The sequence below is a fragment of the Vicugna pacos genome, chromosome 8 (genome assembly GCF_048564905.1).
Source record: "Vicugna pacos chromosome 8, VicPac4, whole genome shotgun sequence".
NCBI classification, from domain to species: domain Eukaryota; kingdom Metazoa; phylum Chordata; class Mammalia; order Artiodactyla; family Camelidae; genus Vicugna; species Vicugna pacos.
The window spans coordinates 52,741,718-52,753,972 of NC_132994.1; the positions used below are offsets into that span (position 1 = coordinate 52,741,718).

General features: G+C 42.4%; 1 protein-coding gene across 4 annotated transcripts in view; it reads right to left on the bottom strand.

Moving 5' to 3' along the window:
* Positions 1-12,042, bottom strand: part of SLC2A12 (solute carrier family 2 member 12) — a 57,513-nt gene extending 45,471 nt beyond the window's left edge. For 2 of the 4 annotated variants that reach the window (XR_012075017.1, XM_006200072.4), the window contains exon 1: positions 11,768-12,042. Coding sequence is in view for 2 of the 4 variants with exons in the window: in XM_006200072.4 (XP_006200134.3) it covers positions 11,768-11,882 (115 nt within the window). In the remaining 2 variants the exon portion in view is untranslated. The remainder of the gene's footprint in view (positions 1-11,767) is intronic. The other 2 variants (XR_012075018.1, XM_031680034.2) reach the window with 1 other exon arrangement.
* Between the last annotated feature and the right edge of the window lie 213 nt (positions 12,043-12,255).

The window sequence follows — 12,255 nt, forward strand, 5'->3', positions numbered from 1 at the left end:
AGGCTACTGGATGCCACAAGAAGGAAAGCGCTGGCTTAATCAGAAAATTCCCTTGTATGGAGAGTGTGGTGTTGTGGTGTTGTGGTGTTGTGGTGTGGTGTTTCCAGGTCCCAGACGCTGCTGCCTCCTGCCCCTGGTGCATGTACGGTGCTCCCCGTGAGGTAAATATTGGGCACTAGTCTTTATCTAGCCACCCTCCCCTCACCTCTCCCCTGCACCCCAATCCTCTCTTTCACATGCAGTGAAACTCAGACTGGCAGAAAATTTGGCCTCCCTCTAGACCTACTATTGTTTGAACTTTCTAGGACAAAAAGATAGGAATTTTGCCTTCTTTTTCATTTTTCCAAACCCAGGTTTGATTTAGTAGCACTTTCACAGACACGCTTTCTTGAAATGAATCTTCTCCAAATTCTGCTGGCTGGGGAGGTACAAGAGGGGGCACTGTTTTCATTTGCATACGAGCACTTCCCCGAGTTTTGCTCTGTTGTTAACGCTCCTCTTCTGCCTGATCACTTGTAGAACTTCCATTCTTTTCTTTCTTTCCTTCCTCTCTTTTGTCTTTTCTTCAATTTGAAACTTTCACCAGGACATGTCTGGGTATCTGTTTCTTCTACATTGTTTTGCTGCTGGTTGAATTCTTCTACTCAGAAAAGATTTCCTCTAGTATTTTGGGATTGTTTCCCTCCTCATTTGCTTTGGAATAGTTATGTATATATTAGTTTTATATATACATACACATTCATTTCCTTTCCATCTCTGTCTTCTTGCCCTTTTTATGTGCATCCCAGAATAGCTTTCTTACTTATCTTCCACATCGGATATTTCAGAAAATAATTCTGCTCTTGCGGTTTTAGTCTCCTCAAACCTTACACATCTCATACTAGGTCTACTTGCATCTCCGATCTTAGCTGGCTCCATCTTCACCTCAGTTTACTCTTACCACCAGATGTTGTTCTGGACCTCTATTTTCACAGAGTCCACTTAAAAAAAAGATAGAGAACAGAAATCAGATGCTTTCCAAAATGTATTTGTTTCCTGTAAAAATAAATCTTAAAATGCATGCTTTGCCTTTGCATTTACAATGTACTTGCTAATAACCAGGTTGCTGCCCTCTCTTTCCCTGGCCCCCAGTTTTCTTTTTCAGTTATATATTTTTATTTATGATATTTTTGACTGCAAGAAACCAAAAACCTGATAAACAAGGGCAGTTATTCTTTAATTAGTGAGAAGATCAAGTTGTGTTTGGTGTCTCAGAGGATTCACACTTTTATCCATCCTTCTGTTCCTGCCTCCCCAGAGGGTTGGCTTTTGTCCCCAGTTTGTCACCATATGTGCAAGGTGGCTGTCATAGCTCCAGGCATTAGATGCTCTCACAACCAGATTCAAAAGCAGGAGACAGTGGAAGAAGGCTTAGGGTAAGGGTTTATCCTCATATGACTCTTTGATTTTATCAGGGAGGGAACTTTTCAGAAGCACCTTGGAAGACGGTAGGTTCAAGACATGCTACCCCAAAATACAACAATTTGACATATTGAATATTTTAAGCTTAAGGAATTTGAGAAAATGCCAAAAGCAGGAAGATTCTTCTAGCCTTCTCTCTGCCTTTTCCCCCAAAGCAGGTGGTAAAACCCTCACATGAGAGGTGCTCTCCATTATGTCCAGGAGAAGAGCATCCTTATCTCCAAAGACAAAGGGACACCAAGAAGAATTTGGAAAAACAGCCTTGCTAAGTTTCCCCTAGTTAACTACACTTACCTCGTACTCCTTGGCCTCTCATATTTTACAGGACTGTCCACTCTTCATCGAATCTAGCATAGAAATACTCAGGTTTAATCACTTCTTTGGGTCTTTATTTCCTTATGAAGGCTTCCATGCCATGTAAAACGTATTAAATAAACATGGATGCCTTTCTGTTCGTCTGTCTTAGTCAGTTGAATTTTCAGAGTCAGCCACAAGCCCTAAAAAGACGGAGGAAGACTTTTTTTCCTCCCCTATTAAGCCTTACCCTGAGTCTCATTGTCCAGGACCAGTGAGTTCCATAGTCAAACTTGGCTGCAAGAGAGACAGAAGTGAAGATCTGACTCTTCTAGATCCCCAGGGGAAAAGGGGAAACAGTTAGAAGGGGTCTGGGACAGCTGTTGGGTTTTCAGTGTCTGACACACCTTATTCTAGCCACCCAGTTGCTGTTGGAAACTCTTAGTTGGCCCCAGTGGAGCAACTGATGTGCACATCTGGTAGCCAAATTTCTGCTATCTGGACATTATTTTTCTGGTGTGGCCCCACTGAACTGGGAAAGGAATTTTTATGCTTCCACTTTTTGCTCCCCTGACTGTGAACAAAGGATATCATCCCTGCATTGTGTAAAGCAGTCTGTAGTTCTTTATTTGTCAAAAACAGTACTTGCAAAACAACAACTTTTAGAATGCACAATTCCAGTGGCTCTTCTGGGCTCTGTCCCATCTTAACACTGATTTCATATTCTAGAATGCAACGAGCCAGTCTCTCCTGTCTAGGCCAGAGTTGCTGAAATCCTGGAAACTGTTTTTTCTAAGAGATGTAGAGAGAGAAATAATGGTAACAGGACAGGGAGGGAAGAATTGGACTATGGAGCAAAACCATCTGACCCTCTGCAAAAGCAGCTCCGGGGGCAGGGGGTCTGCAGAAATGTCATCCTTTGACTGACGAAAATTCTCTTATTAGGGATGCTCAATGAGAGTTTGTGGAAAGCTAAAATATTACTGCCTTAGTTTATTCATGAGGCCCACATTTGTATTTTATTTAGGGTTAAGTTCTTATTAATTGATGAATTTTCCTGGCTTTAGTGCTGCTGTAATTTTGCATCTCTTTCCATCTATTCAAGGTGGTTTTCAATAGACAGTTAAGGGGTGGGGGGGATCTAGAAAATAAACCAGCAGCAGTTTTACCTAGAGACCTCTGATGTGTCCAGGATGGAGGTTCTCGATGTGCATGGGTTGCAGTGAGCAACGGGCATTTGAAAACTGACAAAATCTTTAAAAAGGATCCTCATCCCATCAATGATTATTGAATGTTGGAAAAAATAGCAACATACCTATTTGTACATCAAGAGTTCATACACATGTAGATGTGATGAAAAATGGTTTTAATTCAAAGAGCTAGTGAATGCAGAATAGCTTTCTGTCACTCTCTATTTTCTAATCAATAAACATACAACTGAAAAGACGACTACGTGAGGATTTGAAGTTGATTTTCTGTTTAAAAAGTAGTCCATGTACTCCAAAAAGGTTAAGAATCATCCTTAGGGCCTTTAAAATGTTTTAATTAAGGAAATTAAAGGGGGAGAGAAAACAAATACTATTGTAAAGCCTGTGGATTTTACAAAGCTCTTAGGAAGAGCCCTTTATTTACTAAAAATAAATATGTGAGATGGTCACCTCAGGGTTAAGGGAGAAGTCCTTGGGAGCATGTCGAAAACATATAGGTGGGCTGTGGGAGAGGGAGCAGACAGGGAGAAAAGGTGAAAAAATGAGAAGTCTGATTCTGAGGGGGGTGTGTGTGTGTGAGAGAGAGAGAGGGAAAGAGAGAGAGATCAAGAAAGAATGGAGAGTATATCTCAGTGGTAGAGCATGTGCTTAGCATGCACGAGGTCCTGGGTTCAATCCCCAGTCCCTCCGTATAAGTAAACAAACAAACAAACAAACCAACCTAACACCCCTACAAAAAAAGAGAATAGCTAAATTAATAAATGGATAAATAATCACTAACAGAACCCAGAAATAGAAATGAAAGAAAAGGTCAAGAGAAGTTATAAGGGATGGTGATGGGGAGCGAGCGTAAGGGGACAATAGGACAAGAGGCCAGTAGATTTTAGAAAAATTAGTGTACCAGAAATTCCCTATGGTGGATTTGACAGGAGAATTTTATGAACGAGTCCACCTAATATTTAATTGCACTGTAGCCCTCTTCAGAATCATCAGTAAGAGTCTACAAAGAACTTGTATGAATGTATATGAAGGATTTGAGTATGTGAAGGAAAATGGGCTGAAATCCACGCATGGATTGGAGCAGGGATAAGAGAAAAGACCAGCTGCAGAAACTAATGGGCAAGAATCCAGGGGAAACAGGAAGTTAGTGCAAATAATCAGAAACCGTAAGACTCCTAAGGTGTATTGCGTGTGTTTGAGGATGGGCAGAGGGGTGGGGAGCAAGGAGGCATGTGGATTTAACTTTATGGGGTCTGGAGCTATTTTTGTTTAAATATTAAAAGAGGGGTGACCCCATAGAGCAGGAGGATTAAGAGCCATGTAGGTGGGGTTTTCCAAGACCCCCTAGTTCTGTCACCACTACCATCACTTTCAGAAACTTTTCTTGATTTCTGTAAACTAATATACTCTTTTCCTAGAGTTCCTCCTCTCGTGGTACTTATGACACCAAAGTTTCATAACATGGCCCCTTCCATCTTCCATCTTCAGATTCTTTCGTAATCTTCTTTCTCCCATTTTGAACTCTGTGGTTTCATCATACAAAAATATTTGTACTTCCCTGAATGTGCCATTCTTTCCTCTCTAAACTTGTATACAAGCTATCTTCTCTACTTAGAATGCTCTCTGTAAAGCTATTGGCCTCAGTGATACTTTCTTGACTTAGTTCAGCCGTGTTGTCTTCCAAGATCCTTCAAAAACTGGCTGAGCTGCCCCATGTGCACTACCATCGTGTTACGTGTCTGGCCACCTCCTTCACTGTAGATGTCCTGATCTCTTCTCTCTCATCACCCATTGGTAATAATCCTTTCCATTGCTTGGATGTCTCTGGTTCACCATTGGACCCAGGGTCTAGCATCTTGTCTGAGTCCTAGCAGATGCTCAACATTTGCTAAATGATTGTCTTGTTATTTAGATTCTTAGCTTTCTGATGAGTTGGTTAGAACCTACGGACCCAGATAATGTCTTAGACATCTTTTTTCTTGTAATCCTGAAGTATCCGGCAGCCCACCATACTTTTTATCCACATGTATCTGTGCCTTTCCCACAGTAGGTAGTCAATAAGTATTGCTGAATTAAAATGCTTTCTTTAGTTCAGCTCAACAAATACTTCTTTACTCATTCACAGATTAAACAACTAAGCATGCACTCTGTGGCAGCACTGTCTTGGACACAGATGGCAGACAGGTTCATCTGGATGGACAATGCAATTAGCATGGTGGTCACTCCGAGCACTGTGTTGAGGCATTTCCTAGGTTGCATCTGGATGTGACAGCACAAGATGGCGGGACTTGTGCCACGTACATGCACATGATCCCAGAAGGAAGAACAGAGGAAAAGGCATAGCTCCTACCTCTTAGGAGATGCACAGTACTTTCCAAATACTTGTAGTTGGCTCAGAGCTTTGATAGGTACAAGAATAAATATTTTATCCAGGAACTTAAAATCTTACAGGAAGAGACACGTTAGGTGCAAAATTAGGGAACTAGCTAAAACAGAATGCAATTAGTTCTGAAATGAGTATAATGGGTACCCAAATCCACAGATCAGATCACGGGACAGAGCAGGAAGTAGAGGCATCAGTACCGGATGGTGTTATTTGTCAAGTCGGCAAAACCCTGGCTTGGATCTAGGATACTGAGGTTCCGATGTCTGTGCTATTATCTGTGCTACCTGGAGCAAGTCACTTTGCTTCTCTCCTGGAGGTGCCTGGGCGTAATGTTGAAGGTACAGTCTGGAACCAGAGCACCTAGTTAATTACCAGCTAGGCCCTGACATGTCCCTTAATCTTTCTGTTTCTCTTGGCCCTCATTCCTAAAATATAGATAATAATATTACATAACTTCATAAAGTTGTTATGAGAATAGGTGAGATAGAAAAGTGGCTGGTGTATGCTAGTAAGTGCTTGGTAAATATTAGCTGTTGCTGTCTTAGCCTCAGTTTCCTTATCTGTGAAATGGGGGCAACACTACCTCATTGGATTGCCCTCAATAGTCATTCAACAAAGATTTGTTTAGTCTGAACCCATGGGGTAAAATCTCCATAATATGAAGGTAAAACTTTGAAACAGTCTCTTACTGATAGCAAAGGAAGTAAAATGATACCTTGTTTCCAGCATAACAACTAGGCCTTTTCATAAATTCTTGTATTTCTTGGTTTTCGGCAATACCTACATAATAGGGCTTACATCATGAAAAATCCTTCCTGTGATTTTTTTGCCTTGGACTTTCCACAGTTTTGTGTCCCAATAGAAATGAAACATTCATTAGCGTGGAGATATTCTCTCACGATACAGACTGATGCTAATTACAACTTCTTCCCCTTCTTCTTAAAAAGCCTTGCACATCTGAGGCTGAGATGCCATTTTTAAATTAGCATTGCACATGGCTCCTGACTCCAGCTTCTACAAAGTGTGGAGACAGGTGCATTCAGGAATGACACAGTTGGGATGAAATAACACGATGGAACTAACAGCCCCAGCACTTGCCGATGCCAGGCAGACCTCCACCGTGAATATTTTGGAGAAATGATTACTTCCAAGGGAAGCACAATTTAATAGCTTGAAGTTAGGTAACATTGGATTTACTCCTGTAAGTCAAAGAAGTGACTGTGTTTTTCTCCCTGGTATTTCGGTATAAAGTGAGTTATTGTTCAAAAAATAATAAAAGCTCCTAAAATGAGAATAATGTGATAAATTATTAATCTTATTACTTCTACCTAAATTGTATAGAAAAATGAATATATCATGGAGGCATAGCCATTTGGCACCTGCGTAAACGCGTGGGCCACGACACAGGAAGAAAAGTGATGCCACGGAGCCAAAACAAAACAAAATAAAATAGGGGAAAAAAACCTGTATGAATTTATGATTTACTACAAAGGTAATATGTTAGGCTCAAATTAGCTGGGAAATATTTGCGGGGATTTTCGGTTCTGTGTCTTTAACTGAGATTGGGTACTTTTTGAAGGAAGGTGGGATGGGAAATTATCCTCACTTGGTATTTGGTCAAATAGCCCCTTGGGAAGACGCTCATTCCAGCTTTTCCCCTTTCTCACCACCGTGACTTGTGTACTTTTACATGGCTTTCACTGCCTTATTTCACTAACTGATCCTCTTGGGGAAGGCTGTTCATGAGAAAAAAAATTAAACTAGGGAGCCCCGACTCTGTTCATTTTTAGAATCTTATGAAACCAGTTCTGGCTCATACAATCTGAATAAATAGTTGCTTCAAGCTCTTAAAAACCCAAGCCAATCCCACCCTAATGGAGGGTCTTTTGGAGCGTTTCGAACTTTTTAAACCCTGGGGTGACATAGCACTTCAGTTCCTTCTGGTGAGAAGATGCTACCTACAAAACCAGATTCAAGAACACTATTCTGGAATGAAAACCATCATCCTACACATCCATGGCGATTAAGAATTGTGTTTTAAAATTGGCTGACTCACCTTTGATACATACACGTAACTGGAGTTCCACAGGGTGGACTCAGAGTATTCTGGTTAGACACTAAAAAGTACCCCCTTGGGAATTCACAAAGACCTTACCTGAGGGCTCACAGTAGGGTCTTATCAGCTACCACCAGGCTTGTTCCTAAGAACTCAGCTGCCTCAGGTTCTGCTGGCAACCTTACCAGAGAGAAGGGTGGTGTTTAAAGTATTTAACAACTGGGCAGAGGCACTGATCTATCAAAACAGATATTGGTTGTAAAATCTGTCCAGGCATGCTCGTGTTTGCTGGTTAGTTTCAGGCCCTCCAGGCCAAAGGCACTGCTGGCGGCTCCTTGGCCTGGCCTTGTCTATCAGGCCCGGCGTCCACAGGCTCCCACCAGTGAGTGTGTGTGGCGGCTGCTGTAGTGGCCTGGAGGTTTGTGGCAAGTGGCAATCCTCTGCTATCTCCAGGTAATGTGAGAGGAAATGTCCTCTAGGTGGAAATGTCACCTCTAGGTGATGTGTGTGAGGAAGAGAGCCCTGCTGTCAGAGCCAAACACCACCAGGGTTGGCAGTGAAACAGCTCCCACCATGTTGGTTTAGCGCCTTCTCCCTTCCTAGACCCTGGAGAAGCCGTTTGCCCAGGCCCCACTGGCACAAAAAGCCTCAAATTTAGACTTTTGATATAATTTCCAAGCGAGGTTGAATATACAGCCCCAGAGATAAGCTAATTGAAGAGAAAGGAAAGATGGTTGTCTTTAAATCTGGTCTTACTTCCAGACAAGAGTCTAGAATCTCTCATCGATTCCCATGTTTATAAATCCTGTCATTTCTCTGGGGATATCAAGCTACACACAACATGTTTTAGTTGTTGTAATCACCATTAAGATGTTAAATATACATATTTTTAAAACAGTCATTTTTGTCATGGGTTTTGTCACTATGTTTTGGATACTTGCTGTATATATTTTATTAAAAATTTTTTTCTTTGCTTTATTTTATTGAAGTATAGTTGACTTACAAGATTACATTAGTTTCAGGTGTCACATTTTAATATATGGCAGGCGGGGAAAATGGGAATGGCGAAGGTCTGGGTCTTCCCAAAGTGACTGGTCTGTTGGTCTCACAACCAAAGCTGTTATCACGTCAGGCTAGTTGGCCTGACCTTCTCTTCCCTGGTGGTAGCTTTGTTCCCCAAAGTCTCCTCAGTCTGTCTTACAAATAGTCTTCCTCTTGGGCTGCCTGAGGAAGCCGGAGAAGACCAGGCTGACTGAATTCAAGGGGGCCCAGTTTAGGCTAAGCCTGGGAGTCCAAGACTCACAGTGGGAGCTCAGTAAATATGCCCCAACCTCAAAAACACGGCCTGCATACCCAGAGTAGTGATGGAACTGAGGTTTGCTAATGGGATCCTGACCTCGGGGCCAGAGGAATGGGAAGGGAGCAGGGAAGCAGCCAGGCCCCAGGCCCTTCTTTCCCCACCTCCACTCTTTCCACTACAGAGGCGCCATGTTTACCTGACTTACTGACCACCTCCTCAGCTTCCATTTGTGAAAAGGAGTTCACAGCTTCAAACATGTTCGAGAACAACTGCCTTAGGATGTTCACCTGGCTAGCGGAAGTGTGAACGTCTTAAATCTCAGACTGTGGCATCTTGAGTTTAGAACGGTCTTAGAATGGATGAGGCGCAGCCCTTTCAGATGGGTTCTAGTGACCTGGGTTCCAGTGCAGAGAACCTGTGCTCATATAGTGAATATTGTTCTTGGTTTCTGACCTTTTCAGGGCAGATCTGAGTGGAAAAAGGAGTGCTGGTGGGGTAATGGGGGTGCTTCAGGAAACCCTCCCCACAGCCAGTTGTTTGAATCATGAAACTAGAAGAGCCTGGGAGACCCAGCTCCTGAGATGGAGGAGCAGGCATGGGCCTCCTGGGCCAGAGGCTGCTAGGGTCAACTTTGCACCAGCCACTGTGTGAGCTTAGGCCAACCGCACATCTTCTGGACTTCTGTTCTCCTTGTGTGAGATGCCCCAGATGGCCATGTTTTCCACCTCACCTATCTGTTGTTGGCTGCAGGTACTAGGATTTCAAATTGAGCTCAACCCCACCCTATCAGCTCAATTATAACTTGTCTATGAACGCATTTACTAAAAATGCACTCACCTTGAGTCATAGCTTTTTGAAAATGAATTTAAATTCATTAACTTCTAGTCATTAAAACAAAGCATTCTTTCCATTTTAGAGGGGTTGGCCAAGGAAGACCTGCAAGACTTTTCATTACACACAGTAACATTAGGGGGTGCAATCAGAGAGCTTAGGGTTTTTGTTTTGTTTTGTTTCATTTTTCAGTATCTCAGATGATTTAATTACCTTGTCCTGGGTTGCATAACTCATTCCTCTTTGTACTTTAATTTTCCCAGCTAGGAATATAGAAAAACTTGCTACCTTCAAGTGCAGAAATAGTATGATAATTATTAAACACAGTTTAAATATTCAGAATTTCCTGGCTGAAACTATGGTTTAAAACGTAAAGAAGTTGTTAAATATTTCATTAACCTTCAACATCTTTGTAAAACAGACTAAAATATAATCCCAAAAGGAGAGATGAAGTTAACTTTTCAAAACCATAGAGCGAGATATACACATATATCTGTATAATTGCCTCTGGGTACCAAGAGATGTTTAAGACAATATAGGAAAATTTATGAAAGTAATAATTAAAGGTTTGTATTTATCTAAATATAAACTACATATAGCACACATCAAAGCTGTATTCCTTTAGGATTTTAGGAAAAGATTTAGGCTTCCTCTCCTACATAATAAAGGTTCATTTAAAATTAAACGTAAAAAATAATTTATGGGATTTATTCATTTATCATTTCTTTTCAACAGCATAAACTGTTGCACTTTAAATTGAATCTTGTGCATACATTCAACCTTTACAAGCACACATATATCTTACCTTCCTTTGGGATAACTGTGAACTTGTGCAATTTAACCAATTAAGAGTACGCTGTGCTTTCAAAGCCATATCAAAATTAAATAGTCAATTTTTAATTGTTATCATGAAGTCCCCTCCAGGACAAAGTTTCTTTTCATCTTCTTTGTGACGGTAGCACTGACTCTATGTAGTTAACCCTTTTGTCGATATCACCACCTCAACCCGCCCTCCAGCGCAATCTTGCCAGAATTCAGAGAACTCCGCCACTCTTTCTCTTTACCCCTGTTTCATTTGTCTGCTCTCAGACTTAGGAACCAAACGTTACACTTAGAGAAAGGGGCAGCTCTGCTGCAGAGAGGGCTGGGCTGTCTTAAAAGATGACCCAGGTATTCATTCTTGACTAGAAGGAGGGAAGCAAGACAAGGCTAAACAGGGAGTGAACAGGCGAGGAAGAGAACTTCCCAGTTCCGGAGGAGGTGCCACTCAGTGCCTCTGTGAGAGAGATTGTGGGTGCAATTCAAGATCAGACAAACCCACAATGTAAACATAAGTATACAGACCCATCCCAAGGTACAAGATAAATGCCCTTTGTACCATTTAGTGTTTTGGATTATTCATGAAATTCCAATACATGGCCTGGGGATGAATTATAACATTAAGGGGAGCAGAGCAGAGGGAAGCAGTGGGAAGGAAGGTGTTATTTGTATTTATTTTCATTTCATATTATGATTAGTTTCTATTCCTTTGAAAACTAACTGAATAGGTTAAGGCAACTAAAAGTGTCTGTGTGTTTGTGAAAATTGTCAATGTGGATGCGAAGCAAAACGTTTGGTTTAGCGAAGATAACTGAAATGAATTAAAACTTTTCCAGATTTCACTTCTGGAAGGAAAAGTAGGAAACCTCAGTCCGAAAGGCCAGTTTTAAAGAAAGCAAGAGCAAATAAGCAGAGATTTTAGGCTGTAAATAACGCTCCAATTCATTACAAACAGATGCTGGGAACTTAAAAAGAAAGTTATGTGTATTGATTATGTAACTAATCATTTTAAGAAGCCCACTTAAAATGCTGATTTTTAAAAGCGTGATTGCTACAGATTGTCCATTTGTGACAGTAAATGAAGATGTGTGTGTATGCCGGTGTGGATGTGTTTACACGTGCGATTATCTTGCCGGTCCGTCTTCCCCACGTGAAAAAGATTTGTACATCATAACATCAACGCAGCTGGTGGGACCCGTCTTATTAGTGGTGGGACCCGGCTTATTATTAGTGGGACTCAGTCTTCACATTAAGGCTCCTTGTCACTCCTGCCACCAAATCCTGTCCCCTTCTCTCCAGGCACCTAGCACGCTCACGTGTGTCTCTCTCTCACACACACACACGCACACGAGTGAGACAGGCGACCAGCTGGCTTCTCTCGCGGTCACCCGAGCCCAGCTGCCTCGCTTTACCTCTCGCCCAGGGAGGATGCCGGCCGCCGCTGGCTCTGTCGCTGCCATCCGTCTCCGCTGCTCGCCCCTTGGGTTTCAGCAGACTGGGGCCCTCTGCGTTTTCAACAGGTACCATGGTCACGTAGAAGTTACAGCCGTTCCCTCGGCACCAAAGCACCCCAACTTCCCCCACTGACAGCAGCGGTCACTTGCCCCATGGTCGCATGCTAAAGAAAGGTGGGGGGGGGGGAACCGGGCAAAGCCAATGTGATTTGTGACCAACTTTGTTTCTATTTCCGAAAGCTTTGCCCTTTTCGGTGACACAGGCTGTTGCTATTCCAAGCAGCCTATCACAGGCAGTGGGAGGGCCGAATCTCGGAGGATTGTTTTTGCCTTCAGATGCAGAGTTGGAAGCAAAGGGTTTCGAGGCTTGGGAACCAGAGCTCCGAGCTCGTGCTCTGACAGCGTTTGGCCATTAGCTGGGCGGGGGCAGCTCTCCTCTTCCTGCA